General features: G+C 35.9%; 1 protein-coding gene across 1 annotated transcript in view; it reads right to left on the bottom strand.

The window, feature by feature from the left end:
• Positions 1-407: 407 nt before the first annotated feature.
• Positions 408-22,526, bottom strand: part of WDR35 (WD repeat domain 35) — a 66,023-nt gene continuing 43,904 nt past the window's right edge. Inside the window, 14 exon segments of the mRNA XM_047746314.1 lie at positions 408-1,422; positions 1,724-1,964; positions 3,609-3,765; positions 4,634-4,774; positions 5,637-5,801; positions 6,687-6,797; positions 9,118-9,250; positions 9,886-10,032; positions 11,119-11,322; positions 11,851-11,987; positions 14,169-14,249; positions 19,334-19,544; positions 20,023-20,132; positions 22,376-22,429. Of these exon segments, the coding sequence (XP_047602270.1) occupies positions 1,272-1,422; positions 1,724-1,964; positions 3,609-3,765; positions 4,634-4,774; positions 5,637-5,801; positions 6,687-6,797; positions 9,118-9,250; positions 9,886-10,032; positions 11,119-11,322; positions 11,851-11,987; positions 14,169-14,249; positions 19,334-19,544; positions 20,023-20,132; positions 22,376-22,429 (2,043 nt within the window). The 3' untranslated portion in view covers positions 408-1,271.

The following is a 22,526-nucleotide window of genomic DNA, read 5'->3' on the forward strand; positions in this document are numbered from 1 at the left end:
CTAACATTGCATTACGGTAACTTCCCACAAGGCCCTTGAACACAGAGACTTCTAAGACTTCTGGTCCTCTCATTTTATTTAGGCATATGAGCTCACTGCCGAAAACTCATCTAGGCTCTAAACCTCTTCTCAGAGCTCACTATTCTCAATCTGCGACAGGCTTAATTTGTCTCTAAAGCACCCAACACATAGCACTTTGAGAGAGGTGACTAATTTATGTATCACAGCTGCAATAGCAATGCGGCATACTTTTATTCATTACCTCTACTAAGCATCAGCCAAACTTGAGCAAATAATGGTGATGACACAGTGCTAGAGTTTAGCCTGCAGCCGCAAAAATGAAAGGACGAAGTTCATGAGAAATAAATAGAGAACGTTGTTAGTTAAACAGGTTAAGAAATTACCCATTGCTGGTTACCATTTTTTCTTTTTTAATTAATGATGATACGTCATAACAGACACATGACCCAGAAAGAATCATTCCCCGCACCCTAGAGTTGTTTAAAGGAAGGGCCCTTAGAGACAATATTTCAACTAAAACTGTAACTACAAAATGGATGTTGTTGTATAAATTTTATCATTATAAAAAGAGCCAAGTTTTCTACATAATATAGAGTCACATTAAATGCCATCTCTCAGATGAGGCCAAAAGGGTGGATAAAAAAGGAAAAGCTATACAAAAAAATAAGGCTATTAGAAACAATTCAAATTATAAAAAAATATCTTAAAGTGCCTCTCACTTCTGAAAATAAAATATAGAAGGCATTTGATACTTATTTAATGAAACACAGCTAACAATAGAGATCATTTTAATATTACAATTGTTTAACCTTCTAATACAGATTATGTCAATTCCCTAAATTCAACTTTGCCCACTCCCGCTTTCTCATCACCCAACCCCGCCAAGGTTTCTGATGAGTCAGTAAGCCTGAAACGGTGAGAAAAATTTCTTATTTGGAATATTTTCATAGTTATCATGTAGTCGTAACAGATAGATAGGAAATAAGACTGATTTCCATATGTTTTATATGAAAATCAGCATCATTATTTCATAGCAGTATATTTACACAAAATTATGTTATGTAGATATAACATCTGTATGATATATATACGTGTATATATTATGTATATATATAATTTTGTGTAACACAACTATGTAATAATGATGCTGGTTTTCATATAAAATGTATGAAAGTCCATCATTATATATACAGTCACAGCTATGGATATATGCTACATGTATTTTACAGACATAGGAATTTGTCATTTCTTTATCCCACTGAACTATGGCATAAGGGACAGAAGTTGTAGTTACTTATTTCCTGTGCCAGAACACAGTGCTTGCACACGCTGCACATCCAGAATTGGTACTCGGTGATTGGGCTTCCCGTGGCAACACAGGTTGGCAGTTTCCCTTCCCCTCTGTAAAAACAAAGAGAAAAATGATGAATTATACTTTAAAACTTCTAATTACTTAAACTACTTATTACACTTTAAAAATTTAGGAATGAAAAACATCTCCAGGCAAGTTTCTATTAAAAACTTTTCTTACGATGAGAAAATAAAGCATTAATATACTTAAAAGACTAAATAACATAGGGTATAATCTTAAGGAAAATTACTTCAAAATTCAGTGCTTATATTATTATATCACACTATTAAACTTACAGAAATCCCAGCTTCTAATTGGATGAATGATATACATTAATTACAATCAGCCTACCCTTCAAGAAGGCTGTCCAATTCAGATTTTCTATTATCTTTTGGAGTATGCTTCGTGAAGATTTCTAAAGCAAGATCTTCATATTGCTGTTTTTGCTCTGAACTGAGGGTCTCTAAAGATTCCAGTTTAATAAAAGCTTTTGAACAAGTACCAAAAGCTCTACTGGCACATGCGCAGAGCGCCAACAGAGAGTAGATCTCAACGGCGGGGATGATGTCTTCATAGTCTCTCAGGTGAAGGGCTAGGTAAAAGAGGACAATTTAGATTTTGGAAAGTAATCGAAATATCATGATCATACATAGAAAAGGAATCTATGTTAAGCTGTGTTAATTTAACCTACATGAACTTTTAAAAAAAAAAACAATGGCGGGTGTTCAAAGGACTGGTAGAAGGAAGTAAGTTATGTGATCTCATAGTTCTGTAACGCTAGCCAACAACTCAGGTGCCACAAAACTCAACACCACCAAATGACGCACATGCTGTACTGGTTAGAAGTACACACGCAGACAAAAAAATAAAAATTGTCAAAACATATCTTTTTTTCATATGAATATATTAAAAATTTCTGTGGCCTTCCAGAAAAAGTAAATTAATATTATACTGTTAGTCATAATTTTCAAGATAATATCATGTTTCCTTTTGGTAAAAAAGCAAAGCACCATGAAATCATGTTTTTTCTTTGCATGTCTTTGAACAGATTTTTTTTTTGCTTATCTTACCAAAACAACAGAACTTTGAGGAAAAAAAAAGTGAAAATGAGCCTATTAAGTTGTCAGTTCAGAAAACTTATTTTGACAGCTGCCATATCTCATTTTCACCTTTTCTATGCTAGAGATACAATCTTTCTTTAAAATATATTACAGAATTAATAGATTGTATATGGATTTCTTCATCCAGTAGGTAAAAACTCTCAAGCTAAAGTTCTAATTTGCCTTATAAGTCTAGAAATTGTGCATAAGTTATATAAAATACAACCATTTTAAACATAACTGCATAAGTTATACCACATAGCAATCAGTTAAAATTAAGTGAAGGTCAGTTATAAATATACAAAAACAAAAATGGTTCTTGTGTATAATAACCAATTTAAAAAAGCTTTACAGTCCCCTTGCTGATACAAATGATAACACAGATCTCTGTTTGTCAACATGGAAACACGACTGCAACATATACCACAGGGTATAAAGCAAGCTCCTGAACAACATGAATGATATTATTTTAAGGAAAACTATCTACAATTTTGTAGGAGTGAAGAAATTGTCTAAAAGGAAGTTCATCTAAATGTTAGCAATCATTATGTCGGAGTTAGAAGATTATTTTACAAGTTATTAGATTATTTTACCTTTTTCTTTGTATTTTTTTCTGTTTTGACTTAGATTGTTACATGTCATTTTTTTTTTACATCAGTGTCATTTTAATAAAAAAAAAGCAAATGCTATGGAAAGCTATTAATATGGAAATATCTTAGAACATATCAATGTTTTTCAAAAAGGACATAAAAGTATGGCCTGCTATACTCCTGATATTATTTAAAAAACAAAACAAACAAAAAATAGATATTCAAAAGCATATGGACTGAGCTATTAAGTGTTTAACTTTAAATGAATAGAATAGTGAATGCTACAGACGGTTTTTTTGCTTATCTCAAACACCTAATTTTAATGTGAACCATAATTATTACTTTTTATGTATTAAAAAAAAATTAAAAGTGCTTCAAAAAGGGGAAAGCACTAAACAAATTACAGATAGCAAATTTCAAACATGAAAATAAACCCATAGATAAAAATGTTATTGAAATTAACATATGGGCAAACTGAAGGAGCTGGCCCTTCATATTCAAGTGATCATTTCTACACATATTCTATACCTTCGGTCATATGCCCACCTGTCTTCAGTGCAGTGTCAACATATCCCTCATAGAGCTGCCTCTGGGCAAGTATATAGAAGTGGTAAGCCTCGGCCCCTCTCCAAGCATTATCTGTGAAACGACTAGTTGTAGACAGAACTTCCTCTTCCAGCAAACCAGCCAAAGCAGAAGTGGCCTATGAGTCAAGCAGACCCACATTTTCTGTCAGCACAACCACGACTGTCACTCCAATAAAGATAGCTTCTGAAATGGTTATACATTAAAATACCCAAGTAAGCAGATTTTATCATTACAAAACCATCATTACAGATTTAACTTCCCCACTAGAATTCATCTTTTTTAAGCCAGTATAATCAAAAATTTCTTTCAGCTTGGGACACCTGGGTGGCTCAGTTGGTTAAGCGGCTGCCTTCGGCTCAGGTCATGATCCTCATGATCCCAGCATCCTGGGATCGAGTCCCACATCGGGCTCCTTGCTCGGTGGGGAGCCTGATTCTCCCTCTGCCTCTGCTGCCACTCTGCCTGACTGTGCTTGCTCGCTCTCTCTCTCTGACAAATAAATACATAAGATCTTAAAAAAATATATTTAAAAAAAAATTTCTTTCAGCTTTACTCAGGTGTAGCTGGCAAATAAAACGGTAAGATAGTAAAAGTGTACATCGTGGTGATCCAACACACAATACACCATGACCCATGATATGATCAAATTTGAAAACAGAATGGAGTATAAACTTTAATTTAATAAGAGATTCATTATACCTAAAATAATACACATATTCTAGGAAAGTTTCTAAAACTCACTGGTTAGAAAGCAAAGGCTACAGATTAGTCTTGCAGAAAACATTTTCAGTACTCCTAAGTGGAAATTTCTAAATTTGAGTATTAATTTCAAGTCAGTCATTCCTTTTCCTCCTCCCATTTAAGAAAATAAATGCAAGCAAGCAAATTAAATGGCCTGTCCATAAAGAGAAGTTTGATTGTTTGTTGTTTTTTTTCCCTTAAACACATGAGGTGATTTCATGTTCTGTGACATTCTACCTTACCTCTGAGCTCTTTCCTTTAACTTTTCCTCTTTGGGCATTTTTCATTTGTTCATGGTATTGTTCTATGAGTAAAGCTGATAGGACATACAACTTCTTGACACGTAACGGTTTGGTTCTTTTCTTTGCCTCTTCATCTGCAATCTTTAAACATTTAAAGGATATGGGAAGACATTCCTTAATCAAATTATATTTGTACAATCATTTCTGAAATTTGATCTTTCTAAAAAGAGAAAACTAGTGGGATGGAACATAAGTACCACCCATTTATGATAAATATTTTAAAACCCACGTTCTTCTCTTTAGCTTATTAAGGACTCCATTCTTTCCTTAGCATTTGGCCATGGAGTTACAACTCATAACAACCTCAGAAAATTACAAATGCTCTTAAGTCACAATGAAGAAAGTTTACATGGAAGGGGTAAGCATTTTCCATGAGATTTTATAAGTGATGTTCCAAGTATACTGAAATAACAGGACTTTAACATGGTACAGCCTTCTGAAATGAAGATTTATTTAGAAGACTGAGGAGAGTTTTCCCTTCCCTTTTTCATTAACTCAAATGGGAAAAAATAGAACACAACGTAAATTTTGCATACATTACCATATACTAGTCATCTTCCCTCCAAATGCATATTATAAAAAAATGTAATGTCTTTAAAATATGTACATTTAAAATGACTCAAAATTCTATTATCAACAGGATTTAATTCCCAGTTAAGGGAATTTATACTTTATGGTCCCTGAAAATTCTCTAATTCTTTGTTAACTTCAGGATTAATATTCAATTGTTTAGGTACCAATAAGGTGCTAACACTAATAAACAGACTTTTTAGTAAAAGGTAACGATACTAAGATAACACATAGATACAGCAGTAATAAAACCAGAAGGATTTTGCTATCACAAGTATTTGTTTTCAAAGAAAATGGAAAATGTTTTCTTTAATACACAAGAAAACATTGGTAACTAGAACATATCACATACTTACCAAGATTATTATATTACCTTAAACATCAGTTTAGCAGCATCATAAAAGTAATTGGCTTTCCGATAGAGTTCTATGGCATCAAGAGTTTTATTCTTTTCCAATAAATGAGATGCATACCTCGCTAACAGGGATCCAATTTCTTTCATACTATGATTTTTAGCTAATTCAACAGCTTTGTTCCACTAGAGGGAAAAATATACCATTCAGTTACCCAAGCATTTATAGTCACAGATGTCATAAAGTTCATATAATAAAGCTTTAAGTTTATAGTAATTAAAAATACTACATCAAAATTTTTAAAAAACTGGTATATTTTTTTAAATAAGTTTAATTAAAATCAGAGCAACTATAGATTCTATAAGTTAAATGTGTGTCAAAATGATTAAATGATGTAAGATTTTGATTTGCTTAGGAAATACATCAGAAAAGGAAAACTTCGAAGTTTATAATCACAATATTATAATTCAGTTTTGTACCAAGAAGGAGTAAGAAAAAGCTACATTTGCTTACAGTAAAACAAAATAGGTAATCAGTTAAGAAAATCTTCTATCAGATTTAACATTTAAAAGTTATTTTTAAAAAGTAAATGGAGTTTTATAAAATACTTCAATACTTAAAAGAATACACTGATATTCAGCAATTTCCACAATTCTGCCCTTTTAGTTAAATTCCAGATCTTAAAAATTCCAAATATATGTTTTCTATAAAGAGACAGGAAAACAGATTTGCCAAAATAAATATTGATAAGGTAACTCAATTCTTCCCTCTTGCAATGACCATCAACTAGTCCTTCTTTGGAAACAAAACCCTAATAAAATACAGATTATGAAATTACTTCCAGACAAAAACTTGCCAGACTAGCAGCATACGGTTTGTCCCCATATTGAGTTAGTTATGAGCGGGTCACCCTGAATGGTAGCACTTCAAGAGGTAAGTGCAAACTCCAACATTTTCTAGGTCCTCAGCAAAGTAAGAGTGTATCTAGCTCCTTTCACAAAATTCACCTCAACCCTACACTGGCGACAGCCTCAGAGGATGAACAGGGACTTCCGTTTTCAGTTCCTTACTTGGTTGAGATGTACACAGGTATCTACCGCTGCCTTTGGCTGATTACACTTCAAAAATGCAGTCACTGCTTGTTCACACATTCCAACCCTCACAAACATCTGTGCTATTTCCTGTAAGGACAGAACATTACTCTCAGATTTCACAGACCAAGGAAATCACTTATATTTTCATTTACAAAACTCCACAGGGATATAGAGTATTAAATTGACCGGTGGTTACAGTCATTTTTCGTTGAAATATACACAGGGACAGAGGCTACAAACCAGAAAGGATGCTAAAAAACCAGTGTTTCGCTGGCTCACGCCGCAGAGTTGAATTTTAACCAGGTCCTGAACTTACCGCACTCTTTCCTTCTCCCAGTACAGTAGCAACTTTACAGAAATGTCAAGTTCTGGAACAAACTCCATACCAGTGTGTAAAAACACATTTAGAGCAACCGATGGTATAATCAATGGTCGTCGTTAGAGGCTTCAGGGAAATCTCACATTCACAGCGCTCTCACATACCTCTCCAAAGAAACACCCCAGACAAGCTGGCCATTCGTTAGTTCAGGAAGCGAGATCCAAAACAGAGCTCCCTTGCAAGGCAGTGGTGAGGAGAGAGACCACAACAAAAGCTGACCATACCTATCTGGCTTACACTCCATTTTCAGAAAATCAATTTTCTTTTTCTTTCTGAATATCTACTTAATCAGAGCTTTTCTCTCCCTACTCTCATTTCTAAAGTATTTGGGGTGGGGCACCTGGGTGGCTCAGTGGGTTAAATTAAAGCCTCTGCCTTCAACTCACATCATGATCCCAGGGTCCTGGGATCGAGCCGCACATCTGCTCAGCAGGGAGCCTGTTTCCTCCTCTCTCTCTGCCTGTCTCTCTGCCTACTTGTGATCTCTGTCAAATAAACAAATAAAATCTAAAAAAAAAAAAGTATTTGGGGAAAATCATAAAAGTACATTTTGGATCCAATTATCTTTTTAAAAGTAATATTTGTATTTTTCTGGTTATAAAGTTACACATTCTCATAGTAAAAAAAAAAAAGTTAGAAAGCACAAAAATGTAAAGTTACTTATAATCTTACTACCCATAGGAAATCTATCTCAATAGTCTGATGTAATCTCCTAACATCTTTGTTCTATGAAACTGTATGTATGTGTGAGCTGCTGTAAGTATCGTGACCGTGTTATATATAGTTCTGCACCCTGAATTCCCCACTTAAATAGTATGTACATTTTACCATATTATTAAAAATGCCTCCAAAAACTTGATTTAAAGTTTACAACACTAAAAAAAAATTTTACCATATTTTACCATATTATTAAAAAGCTCCTCCAAAAACGTGATTTTAAAATTTGCATTACTAAAACTTTTTAATCATTTTAACTATTTAATTATTATCTATAGCTATAATTACTTAGTATTTACTCAGTAAGAATACTTTTCTGGATATTCTATAGCAACATTCTTTTCTGCATCATCAGACACACCTAACTGATGACATTTATGTAGGATACACTGTCCTAATACCCAGGGTTTTTAGTAATTTCAGTTTTCTCTCCTACTCAAGAAAGCACAGGACTGAGAATAAAGGTACCTGAAAATGCCATTATTACGGGGATAACTGCTCTGATTCACAATAGAGAAAACCAAATTATCAGAATTCTACTACTCATTCATCTATTAATTGACAAAATTTTTGAGGCAGAACTCACCACTGACGTATGTCTAGACCCTGCAGCTAGAGAGGCTAACTCTACAGGTATCTTACAACTCAGTAATTTACATTTTAGACAAAACAAATAAAATATAAACTCATTAACATCATTCAGCAATTAAGACACTTAAAAAGAACATTTGAAACAAAGTTCCACAAAACTCTTTTTGTTTCTTTTAACATTAAATACTTTATTGTTAATATAACCTAATAAAAGTCAAGCTATCTTTTTTAACTTTTGTTATAGCAGATTTCAAATATATACACACACAGCTCGGATCATTTTGAAGCAAATATCTGACAAGAAATCATTTTCGCTGGAAATATTTCAGGTGTTCAGCTAACTTTACTTTTTTAAAAAATTTTATTTCTTTTCAGTGTTCCAGAATTAATTGTCTATGCACCACACCCAGTGCTCCATGCAATACATGCCCTCCATTGTTCAGTTAACTTTAAAAGTAATTTTATAAAACTGGTAAGACTAGAGAATATTGTGAACATGTTAAATTGTGGGAATATGACTAATTTTCCCTCCATTTTCAAGCATTCTGTAATACTGACATATTATTCAAACAATTAAAAGTATCATTCCACATTTAAGAAACTATAAGATTATAGAGTCATTTTAAATTTTCTTTGTGGCAGGGGATGATTCCTGACTGTAACATAAAAACCTTATAAAATAACCTAACAACTCTAAAAACTACAATTTGTAACACCTACTGGAAGCAACTTGTGGTTTTCTGGAAGTGAACTGGCAAGATTCTCCAATCCTTCATAATCTTCCAACATATAATAACATTCAGCTAGACGTTCCTGGTTCCGGCCTTGTACGTAATATTGTACGGCATTCAACCTACAGAAAATTTTAAAAAGCAAAAACTTTTAAAATTAATGTGAATCTCCTGGTAAATAAGCATTTTCACCAAAAATGTTCCTTCATTAGAATTACTAGTATTACTCTAGTGACCACTTTCAGTTACTGTATGTCTTTGAAGCATATAAAGTGCAGGGGAAAAAAGTCTAACGACTGTGAAGCATATTTTAGCTGCAACATCCTTTGGATATTCTTAAGAAACACTGCCGTAATCTGATACACAGGTTTACTTCCAAACACTGACGTAAATAAATAAGCATATTGATTAAAATGAAAACTTCAGAATAAAAGTCAATGATAGCTAAAAATAATCTACAACAAAACAACCAAATATAAAATGTTCTTTATACCTTTTTCAGAAGTAAATCATATAATGTCTCTGAAATGCACACTGTGGTCTTAAATAGTAGAAGACGGCCTGAAGCTAGGCACACATTTTGTGAGTATGAAAACTGCAAAGGGTCTCTTGCTCTTCAGTGTGGATCTAAAGCTGTTTGAATTTTAGGATCTGGGAGGACGGCTTTCAATTTCCCCAGCATCACAGGGAATTACCCAGGCAGCTACCATATTAAGTGCCGCATGAATGGAGAAGGTGGTCCCCATAGGTTACCCACCATTTTTGTCGATCAGCAAAGTAGTCTCCGATGGCGTTGTGGGCTTGTTCTAGGAGACTGTCATCTGCATCACCAGATCCAGTTTTCAGGAGCTGGAGTACTCTAAACCAATCTCCCAATTTCAGCCGAAGGCCAATAGCAAGATCTCTACAAACGACAGCATCTATTCATTCATCTGACAAATACTTAGCAACTGCCCACCATGTGCCAGGTTCAATTCCAGGGAACTAGAATACACAGCAGTGAACTGCCAGACAATGTACGTTGCCAAACACTTTAGAAACTTAACCAGGAAAGAGGCAATGGGGGAAACCTGAAATAGGGTAAAGGACATGATTTCCTGCCTTGTATTTTCCAAGAATTCCAATTTTCCTAGCAAAATAATGATTTAAATACTAATCATTTCTTTTCATCAATTTTGTAGACATAATGAGGCTTATTTAAAAACCACACATATAAACACATTTGGTTTTATCTTTCTTTTCAGGGCTTATGCAGTATTAGGGATCTCCTGGAAGTACAAATAATATTAATAAACATTAGACATAATGCTTACAGCTGAAATGAAATTCATATGTTATCTTATGTAAGTCTAAAATAAACATAGGAATAAAAAATCAATCCCTGGGGCACCTGGGTGGCTCAGTGGGTTAAGCCTCTGCCTTTGGATCAGGTCATGATCTCAGAGTCCTGGGATCGAGCCCCACATTGGGCTCTCTGCTCAGCAGTGAGCCTGCTTCCTCCTCTTTCTGCCTGCCTCTCTGCCTACTTGTGATCTCCCTCTCTCTCTCTGTCAAATAAATAAATAAAATTAAAAAAAAAAAAAAATCAATCCCTAAGTACCGTCCATGGTCCTTGACAACAGAAACTTAAATAAAGGCCTAAACGAAAAAAGAAAACCCAACTATTGGGATGCGTAATAAAGGATAAAAGCCCCCAGTCTCTGTAGTCTTATGTTTTCCTACCAAATGAAAAACTACTTGTGTTTTTCCTACCAAATGAAAAAAAAATCCACAGTCAGTCATTAATGTATGTAAAAACAGAAAAGAAAACGGCCTCCAAATTACAAAATGTAAATTAATGTGGGGCTTGTGGAATCCCCAGCCAGTCATCCAAACTGAAATTATTTCCAAAGAAATGGTATGATACACTTAGTCTACGGTACCTTCCTCATTTGCACAAGAAGATCGCGGATGCCGAAGCATTCAGGGAGCCTGTACCTTCCTGACTTACCTTCTGTCCATATCAAGATACATCCTTTCGGCCTCTTCGAACCTGCCAAAGTAGGCGGCAACCTCCGCCTGCTTCATGGACTCACTCTGCAGGTTGCCCAGGCGCTTCACAAACTTGATGCCCTGGTAATCTTTGCAGCGCACAAATGCTTGCTCTGCAGTGTGCAAATCCAGCTTCTGAAGAGCTGCTTCGGCCAGTAGGCGCCTTCAGTACAAAAAGAAACAGAAAAGCTTATTGCAATTACCGATAAACGGGTCTTGAACTAGAAATCAGTTACTACCCTATTGTTTCCCATCAAACACAGTGGGAAGCGACGAACACATTTATACACGTTTCACTTAATATTATGCTCATTTTGAGTACTTCCACATCTGAAGGGAATTTCTGTATTTTATTTTTTTTTTTAAAGATTTTATTTATTTATTTGACAGAGAGAGATCACAAGTAGGCAGAGAGGCAGGCAGAGAGAGAGGAAGGGAAGCAAAGCAGGCTCCCTGCTGAGCAGAGAGCCCGATGCGGGACTTGATCCCAGGACCCGGAGATCATGACCTGAGCGGAAGGCAGCGGCTTAACCCACTGAGCCACCCAGGCGCCCGAATTTCTGTATTTTAAACACAAGAGCAGGAATGGGCATCTGCCCCCATGAAGGCTACTACAAGAGTGGCGGACGATCGAGCTGAGACTTTAAAAGCATACACCAGTCATTTGGGAAGATTTTTTATTTTTAAATACCAGAGTCGGGGGTGTGGATTGTCCTCTATGAATTGAGATGCATCTTCAATTCCAACCTTCTCGATCAATGCTCGACTATCTCGCAAGGACCGGATCTCAAAGTTAATTATATAATCCTTGTTTGGCTGTTCGGGATTCTACAAGTAAACATGAGAAGAAAGAAAGTCAAATGGCTGCCTTTAGAGCATGTGCTTTTTTTTTTTTTTTTTTTACAGTAAAACAGACACACACACACACAACTGCACCACCTTGTAAACCACAATGGGAAGAAAAGCTATTCCAGTGTGTGCGTCTTTCAAGTTGTCTGGAAAACACCCACAACCCACAAGTGAAGTTCCTCCTGTGGCTATGAGGCTGCCCACGGGGAAAAGGCAGTGGTGGAAGAAGGGGTGTCTTACAATTATGCAGCCTCGTTTCCCTCGCTTAAATGTCACGTTCCCAGGAACTACTATCCTCTTCTCGCCCAGAGTCCTGTGGTTCCCATCAGAGCAGAAAACACATGTGCCAGGGCCTCTACCCACAGCCCCCTCTCCTCACTCCTTAATCTACTCTTTCCTTGCCAGGAGCAATGAAACTGTTGCTCCCTGTGCTGCTGGGCAGCAGATAAACAAATAAAAGAAAAAGGGTCCGTTTTCCTCACCTCTTTCCTTTTCTTAATTTTGCAAGCTGGCCCCTCCAAAAAAAATTTTTTTTGAAGGCCAGCCTTGCAGGAAAGAGCTAGCTAGTGGGCAAACAGTTATAATGAACCCACCAATATCCTACATATTCCAAGAAAAGAAAAAGTGAAACATGCACCGCCTCAATGGTTCCCAGAACTGAGCTGCGTGTGCCCCTCCTCACCCTGCAACTAAACCATTGCATTCAGAAGCTAAAAAGTTCTCCGGGAAATCCCTGGCACAAGACAGAAAGCAGTATGAAAAGAGCATGAGGTTTGGATTCAAACAGACCTAAGCTTAAATCCCAATGCCACTGCTCACTGGCTATGTGACAACTATTTCTAAAACGTGTTAGAGTGTGCCCCCTCCTCCTGTGCCCACCCAGGAAGCCAAGGCCATCTTCCCCAAATAGAAACCCAATCATGTCACTCTCCTGCTTTACGCCCCCAGTGACTCCAGGATGTAGTCCAAACTCCACAGAAGGCACACAAGGCCTCTTACAACCGGGGCCAACTCCCCCATGACCACTCCACTTCTTGATCTCTGCCAGTGCTACCAATTACACACACCAGCTTTGAAGCCAGACGACTTGGGAGTCAAATCATGTCTCCGTCTACTGCTAACTGGGTGTCATTGGCAAATTAGTCTATCTCTCCAAGCCTCACATTCCTCATCAAACAAATGAAGATAATAATCAAACTTACTGCCTCGGAGTTGTGAGGATTAGAAGAGAGAACACACATCAAACATTTAGGACAACACCCGATTGTGCTACTCACATCACTCCGACTCAGAACTGACCCAGGGCTCTCTCGCTGCAGACCTCTGAAGGGATACAACTGCCAAAGAGACTACAGCACCCCCATGCCTTGTCTGGTTGCTGAATTGCTTGTCTATCTCCCCAGTCCCTCTACTTGAGGCCAGGAACTGCGTCCTGCGGACTGCCAGTAAGCATTTCCTGAGTCAATGAACAGATGAACTTTTGGCAAATCATTTTACCCACTAAGAGCCTTCTTCATCTAAAAGTGAGGTCTATGTAATATCTACAAGGCATGGTAGTAAATGCCTTTTGCATAATGCAAAGTAAATGCTTTGCACAAAATGAAAGTAAAACTCTTTTCAATACAGTCTTAGAGAAAGAAATTCTCAAAAGATGGTCAGTGAAGGCCAAAGTAGAGGTTCAAAAGGGTATCTGGAATCAGAAATGGATTATTTTATAAAGCCTGAAAAAAAATAGGATAGTGGCCCTGCAAACAAAAAACTATGGAAGTATCCTAGAACTACAGAACACTAAATTGTCAAATATTTCTTCAGTTCCTCTGCTGATAATATAGAAACAATGACAACAACAACTAGCTACCATTTTTTGAGCTCATGATCCTAGCACCGTGGTGAGTGCTTTTTACACATTACCTTATATAATAACAATCCTGGAAGATAGGTACTATTATTTTCACATTTTATAGAGACAAAAAAAAAAAAAGAGGCTTGTAAACAAGAAAGGAAAATGAAGCTCAGAAAGGTGAAGGAACCTGTCTAAAAGTGGAGCAACTGAGAGAGCAGGGTCAACCCCCTTTCCTAACAGGGACACTACACTGTCTGGTGAAAAAGGAAATCCCAGCCAAGCTAGCAACAGAAATACTGTTGCTTTTTAAGAATTACCTTCATTATCTCATCCAAAAGAACAGATTTAATTTCTAAATCCTCGAAGTTACAAATATATCCAGAAGTCTGAATGGGCTCCTTTAAAGATAAAAACAAATGTTATGTTAAATTGTACAAAAATTTCCTTCCTTTAATATATGATTTTATATTTTATTACCAATGTTTTCAAACCAACAGAAAAGTAGAAAGAATGCCATTAACACCAATATGCCCATCATCTAAATAATTATTAACGATCTGCTAAATATGCTTCAGTCCATTTTTTGGCTGAAGTATTTTAAAGTAAATCAAGTAAATTTATAGACATCATGACATTTTCACCCCTAAATATTTCAGTACATATCTCTAAAAGATAAAGATGTTAAAAAAAAAAGAAGATGCTCTTTACATGGCCACATTACTATTATTATACCTTATGTAATCAATATTAATTCCCTAATAGCAGCTAATATGGGTCCAATTTTTCTCAATCCAGAAGTGCCCAATACCACAAGATAATTATTATTCATGCAATGTACCATTAAATTTAATTCTTAAGAAAACTGACAAACACTAAATTTGTATGTAAGCACACATATCAAAGAAATCTTGTACCATCCGGAGAAGTCCATCCTCTATAACATTAGCCAGAGAGCATTTCTGATAGATTTTCTATATAAGAAGACTTAATTTGCCAATATGTAAATACACAAGTCTGTTACACAAGTCTCTTATTCTACCGTTCCACAGGCTTATAGAAAAAAGTGTAGTAAATGCATATTACAATGTAAAGTAGCCGCCCTAAATCTCTATAGAAAAAGTAGGTATAAATATTAGGTAAACAAAAAGAAATAAACTCTCAATATACTTACTACCTCCAAGAAAGGATAAGATAATATCTAGTAATGGAAGTAATACCAGAATGTAATTTTTAAAAAATGTATGTGTGTATCTCTATCATGAAACAGAAAGTAAGCAAAATCCAAAGGAAATAACATATCGAATTTATAACTCTGAAACTTAGTTCTTTATATGTAGAAACTACAAAAATTATAATAGGAAGATACTAAAAAAATGGAAATTACAGGTAAAAATGGAATCAAATTTAGTTTTAGTATGTCAAAGTTTAAAAATAAGGCTCTTGCATACACACTATATGTGTTTATTGAGTCTTAAAGTGATTATATTCTTTTAAAAAGTAAAAATTGTTAGGGCACCTGGGTGATTCAGTCAGTTAGGCATATGCTTTCGTCATGATCTCAGGGTCCTGGAATTGAGCCCCACATCAGGCTCCCTGCTCAATGGACAGCTGCTTTTCCCTCTCCCTCTAACCCGTCTCTCTGCTTGTACTCACTCTCTCTCTCAAAAAAAAAAAAAGAAAAGTAAAAATTGTTGATTATATGAGAAATTTTTACAAAAAACCTTTATTTCTGAAAAAAATTGTACTATGTAAAGGCAAATAATATGTCTTTATGAGCAATGAATACACAGAGAGAATCAGAACAAAATTTAATTCAAAAAGAAAGAATATGGGCACCTGGGTGGCTCAGTTAGTTAAGCGACTGCCTTCAGTTCAGATCATGATCCCAGAGTCCTGGAATCGAGTCCTGCATTGGGCTCCCTGCTTGGCAGGGAGTCTGCTTCTCCCTCTGACCTTCCCCCTCTCATGCTCTCTCACTGTCATTCTCAATCTCTCTCTCAAATAAATAATAAAATCTTTTTTAAAAAAAGAATATAATAACATATTTCTTATAAATGCTAAAGGCCTTTTGTACACCTGGATTACTTTGATACTACATGTATATCCAAATATACCTACAAAATTGTTTTATATTTGGTTATCTGAAAAAACAAAGCAAGGTAGCCAAAAAATAAAAGTCATAAAAGATGATGTGTGGATAAAAAGTTATACCAAAAATAAAGAGAAAGGAAGAAAATACAGGAAGGAGGAGAAATTAAAAAATTAAGAGTTTCCAAAATAATCTATTGGCATGTAAGCAAATCTGCAAATATTTGTGTAATTCAGATTTTAAAAAAGTCCTCTGGGGCGCCTGGATGGCTCAGTCAGTTAAGCAGCTGCCTTTGGCTCACGTCATGATCTCGGCCTCATGCTGGGCTCCCTGCTCAGCAGAAAGCCTGCTTCTCCCTCTCCCTCTGCTTTCTGCTCTGCCTACTTGTGCTCTGTCTCTGTCAAATAAATAAGTACATAAAATCTTTTTTAAAAAGTCAACTTCTGCTTGATCTCAACTAATTCTCTTTATTTTCCGAAATTCACTAGATATGCACCCACATTTCAACTAAATATGAAGTTTTAGACCAGTGGCTGACAAAAGTAGGGCACACCCCTAGGCAGTGAGCAAGAAATTTATTTTTATCAAGAAAGTATTTAAAGCTTCACTAATCTATACTATATTATGTCCTCTTATTCAGTACATAAGTCAGAAGGTCTCATAACATGTAAAATATGACAGGTACCCTGCAAGTGCTGATTCCCTCAATCCTAGCACATTGTGACATACTGAAGTTTGTACATACTTGCTAAGTGGATTTAGGGATTATAGTTTCTCACTTTTAGCTAACCCTCATAAATTGGACATGTGGCTTAAAAATCCTCCCACAAAGAATCTGTGGATTAGCGGAATACCGATAACGCAAGGACAAGCAAACAAGACAAGACAGAACAGTCACCTCCCTCACCCCTCGCACAGATTCCGGGGTTAGCCACATTACAAAGTGAAAACAATGACAGTCTAATCAGGTCTGACAAAAAGTCGGTTATAAAATGGAATTATCAAGAAGACTCTGAAACATGGGACCTACACTAAGTTAATAATTCCACAATCTATTAAAGTGTACATTATGCTTAAGAAACTAGCTAAAGGTACCACGAACCATAACACCATGACATTTTAAAATAAAGTGTACTTCCTGTTATTTTTTTTCTCAGTCTTTTAAAATTTCTATTTCAGGGATGTGATTCATAATGTACTTGTATTAAATAGTAGATCATATATATAATTTCCAAATAAATAATTATGCACATATGAAGGTATACATACAAAAGTTTGGAAAACCCTTGCTTGGTAAAGAAGTATGTAAAAATGAGAGGGTGAGTGACAAAAATATGAGAAATGAAAGGAATATGAATACGAAATAGCATCAGTGAGAGGGAAGATTCAAGAAAAAGACTAGAAAAGCTGAATTAGTACCTTGAGAGGATCACTGGAGATAAAAATGATCAAGCAGGGAATATCAACATCAAATACTCATTCCCAAATTCTCAAAGAAAATGTGCTTTATCAGTGAATTACAACTTCACATACAAATGGCACCTTTTTTTCACATATAATCTAAAGAAAACTCTACAACTTAAAAGTATGAATCTAGAATTCATAATAACCTCAAATGGATAAAAATACATTAACGATTATCTGTCAAATAATAGCCTATCTCCTGAATAACAAAAGAATATGATGCCCTAAAGCAGCCCCAGTCAATTCAGTTTAAAAACGAAGAGTGTGTCCTTACGTGATCAGTCAACAAACAGCTACAGGAATGAAAAGCACAGTAACTAACCAAGCAGGCATCACAGCCAGCCGGTGTCCTCATGAATGAAAGAGGAGCAGGATTTATAAAGAAATCCAGTCAGTGGTAAGGTTGAAAGAAATGCATCTAGCTCTGAATCCAACAGAAACTGAACTACTCGCCAAGCCAGAAAACAAACTCAAAAAGGAAAAAAAAAAAAAAGCCGATCAGTTAAAACTAAGAATCACTTTGCACAAGGCCAAGATCTCTTTTCCCCTGGTGCGAGACTCAGCATGTGTGCTACACACACATTGTGAAAGCCAGGCATAACACTCTACTTGTCCGGGCATATGATTTCTGACTTAGTACACACGGGGCCCACGACGGAAAAAGGACCCCCACATTCAAAAAGTATTCCTCTCCCTTCCTTGGGGTAATCCTGTGGTTACATGTCAAATTTTCACACTTGTTTTGTGGCAAGCATCAAATTTCCCTTGGACCCTTGACAGAAGCCCCTGCTTACAGGTTAAATGCAGCAGCCCCGAATGCCTTTCCCTTAAACCATACTCAGGGACTAAAAATTACAAAGATCCTTAAGGCTCCTAAAAGCTTTAACAAAGCCTTTGGGACCAATTTATATCAGGTCATTTCACAACCCAAAGATCGTGAGTAGAGCCAAAATGGGGAAATGTGAAAATAATTTAGGATATTAAAGGGACAAATAGTTTACCACTGAATAAATTACTCTAGAAGATCTTTGGCACCTCAGGGGCCCAAGCATGCAATTTCTTTCCAAAAATCAAACCGTAAATCCACACATCAATTAATGACATATAGCATTTATCAATTTATCTCTTATTATTTACTTCTGTTGGGTACAGCAAGCATAGAGAAAATTCCAAACTGAAAATCCATTAATTATTCAAAAATTACATAAAAGGTTTATTTCAATGATGCTTTGATTAGGCTACCACGCAAATTATTCTGAATTTCCTAAACACGAATGCTAACAGCTGATGCAGAGCAGACCAAGTGACAGGAAAATTCCAAGCTTAAAAATTAGCTGATGTGAGCTGCAAGTAGAAAATCCAAAAATAACTTAAAAATTAGTGAGCAAGGGGCTTCCTGATACTCCAGACAGGGCAGTTTAATCATTCCACACTTGCATATTCATAAAATTATCAGGGTGAAAAAGGCCAGGATTCGTGGTTGAGAGAGCGGTTATGAATATAAATAAGACCAAGTCAACACAAATTCAGGTGGACAGAGAGGCAAAAGAGAACAAAAGCACAAAGACATTTCAAAACCACATTTCTTTGGTTAGGTTGTTTTAAGCAATTTTGGTAATGTTACTACTGATTTTCTTTTCTTCCTGAACTCTGACAAGGAAAAAATAAAGACTATATATTAGAGACCCATGGCTCCATCTTTTAAAAAGAACAGATAAATGCTTAGGAATTGCCTTTCAGAGAAAGCAGAGAATATTTAAAGAATCAGTATTAGACCAAACACGTTACAACTCCACAGAGATGTTTCTATTTATTTTCAGAAATTCATGCAACCAATACCAACAAACCTCTTAAGGAAACAAAAGGGAAATCGGTTTCGGTATCTGGCTTATTATTTATGTACTGCTAACGCTCCTTTCTTGTGTTTACCTCAGGATCCAAGTTTCTGAAAACATACATTCTTGTCTTCTCCATCATTGCAAACAAATCCGGATTGTCTTTGGCCCACTTCATATCCCAGACATCTTTCCGCTCCAATTTTAACAACTCGCCAATGACTTGCTGTCCCGTGCTATCTGTTACCCGAGCATCCAAGTCAAAGAAAGTTAGAATGCCTGAGATGTCTATGATAGCCAGACGACTACAAATAATGGCATTGGAGAAGGGAAACAAAATTGTAAAATTATGATCAGAAATCACAAATATAATTACCCATTACTGTTCTGCAAAATCAGTTCATCTGAATCTGGGAAGAAGGCAGAAATGGCTTTAAAGAAATAACTGGTTTTAAACAAATTCTTACAAATTTGATAGAAGACTTGGACTACTCTCCATTTTGCTTCCTTGTGAGGAAAAAATATCCAAGGGAATTAAAGCAACTGACATGCAAACAATTTAAAGTATTACATCAGAATTTCTATATTTTGCCCAATTAAAGAAAAAAAATCTAAACAAAGTATAATACAACTATTGAAATATAAATATAGTATAGTAAAATCATATGAAGTATAGGACAAGTTTAAAACAAATACACATCTTTTTATTTTTATATAAATCCAAAAATCCTAGTTAATAACTTCTAAACCCAACAACTACATGAGGAGAATTTTCAGACTTACCTAGAGTTGCAGTTCAAGGATAACTGGTAGGCTCGACAATTAAGGGAATACTTTTGAATTAAACCAACGTTGGGAAGACTATATCTCTGAATGATGCCAGATTCACGACCCTATGGAAATTATTTTTGATTATTAAAGCATATTTACATAATGAAAATTAAATTACAAATACAGGTCTCTCTAAATGTTCATACATTTGTTTCCAAAACCAAAGTGATGGTGTCATAACTAATTCCCAATTCTGATGTTAAATCACATTACTGATTACATATGTATCTTCTTATTTAATCAAAACCCTTTCAAAGTGGCTGAAGGTGATCTAATTTTTTTTCATGTAGCGTTCAAGAAAGAAGTCAGAAACCTAGCTGTTCCATAATACATAAATGCTTATATCACAAGAAAGAAATAACAAGGGTTGTTCACATTTGTTGTCTAGGTTAATATGCAGGTACATGAAAAGCTAAAATATAAAGCACTTATTGAATTAAATTTCATATAAAACCATATAAGATCACCATATGAAACAGTTGTTATTGAAAGAAAGTCTGTATTTTTCATCTATAGTCACCTATCTGGTACTAGTTAGTGGCAAAGGGAGATGATCAGAATGCAATGATACAACGAGTATTAGTTTAAATGGGTCTAAAAATAAAATATAGGGCTGCATGGGAGGCTTAATCGGTTTAATGTCTGCCTTCAGTTCAGGTCATGATGCCAGGGCCCTGGGATCGAGCCCCGCATTGGGTTCCCTGCTCAGTGGGAAGTCTGCTTCTCCCTCTCCCTCCATCCCCTGGTTCAAGCTCTTTCTCCATTACAAATAATGAAATCTCAAAAAAAAAACCAGTATAAATTACTAAGCAAATCTGTGCAAGCCTTGACAGATCAACAGTTGGTGTCATAATCAAGAGAGAACTGTGGTTTTCAAACCCTTCTGTGCCTCTGGCCATGACAACAGGACAAAGCAGAGGGCCCCACTCAGCCAATCTTTCCCACTCCCCATTTTAATCAGAGTGGCATTGTTTTTAAAGCATGATTCTCAAGAGGGGCCAATCAGGAAGGCTGGAAGGGGGAGGGGGATATTTTTTAATGTACAGAAGGGCAGTATGGGTTTCAGAAGGTTTACCATACTGGAGAATGAAATAAAATTTTGTTTTTGAAAAAAGGGGTCCTGTGGTTTCAAAGGTTTGAAAAAGTAATTGTTCTAAAACCTTCCACATTTCAATGGTGAAAAGAAGTTTAAAGTGCCGAAGATATTTTTTCTCCATTAAACTTCTGGCTGGTATTAAACTACCTGAGTACGCTTCTTTAGGTAGACTCTGTCATTTAGAAATTATGTCAGCTTTGTGATTAATTTGAGTTGCATGTTATTTATTTCTGCAAATGTCAGAAACACAGCTAACACAACAATAACAACAAAAACCTGCCCTACAACAAAAAAATCTAAAAAGAAAAGAAGAGGCTCTGTAAGACAAACTACTATAAAAATCCTGATGAAGAAAAACAAATACTACCTTCCTTAGGACTTTGTCCCCCAGAAAATTATCTAATGGCTAAAGAATGTAACCAAATACACACTATTCAGGCTCTGATTACATAATTCAAATTCAAGGACTCCACCAGCATTACTAAAGTAAAGTAAACATTTAGTTCTAAAATTAATATTTTCCAATGTTAGAGCTCAAGAAAAGACACTGTAACAGTGATTTTATTTGAAAACTTTGCCCTAGACTTCTTCGCTTTACTGGTTAGCAAACACACTACCTCTTCATTTTATGTTTTATGAAAGTAGCTGAGCCAAAACCCTTCTCTAACACAAAACAGAAGGCGGCCACAGAGAGGAGGGAGCTTTCAAAGACCTGCTACCACGGTCCAATCCATCCCGCACCTACCAACCCTTCTGTGGCTCCTTCAACCCAGTGTCAAACTCTCCCCAGTGGGCCATTATTCTACCAATTTTATTTTTTTTTTAAAGATTTATTTATTTATTTGACAGAGAGAGATCACAAGTAGAGAGAGAGGCAGGCGGAGAGAGAGGAGGGAGCAGGCTCCCCGCTGAGCAGAGAGCCCGATGTGGGACTCGATCCCAGGACCCTGCGATCATGACCTGAGCCGAAGGCAGCGGCTTAACCCACTGAGCCACCCAGGCGCCCCAATTCTACCAATTTTAAAGACAGCTATTTTTGCAAATGCTTAACAATTTGTGAAGCAATCTTTAAAACTTTCTTACTTCTCATGTTAGACTTAGTAAGCTAGGTGCCCACAAGATGATATCCAAATCTGAAACATATTACTTGAATCTATTTTTATAATTTAAACAATTATTATTCATAAAATCAGTCTGCTTCAAACTTACCACGATCAGTGTCTTATCAGATGCAGTTATGGCACAAATTGGATCCCGGGTACCCTAAAATAAATCATTATTCTGTAACAAATATTTATTGAATGACTCTAATCTGGCATAAGGTAGTAGGCAATTCACCTAGAAAAATTCTCCAATATAT

This window comes from Lutra lutra, chromosome 9 (assembly GCF_902655055.1).
Source record: "Lutra lutra chromosome 9, mLutLut1.2, whole genome shotgun sequence".
NCBI classification, from domain to species: domain Eukaryota; kingdom Metazoa; phylum Chordata; class Mammalia; order Carnivora; family Mustelidae; genus Lutra; species Lutra lutra.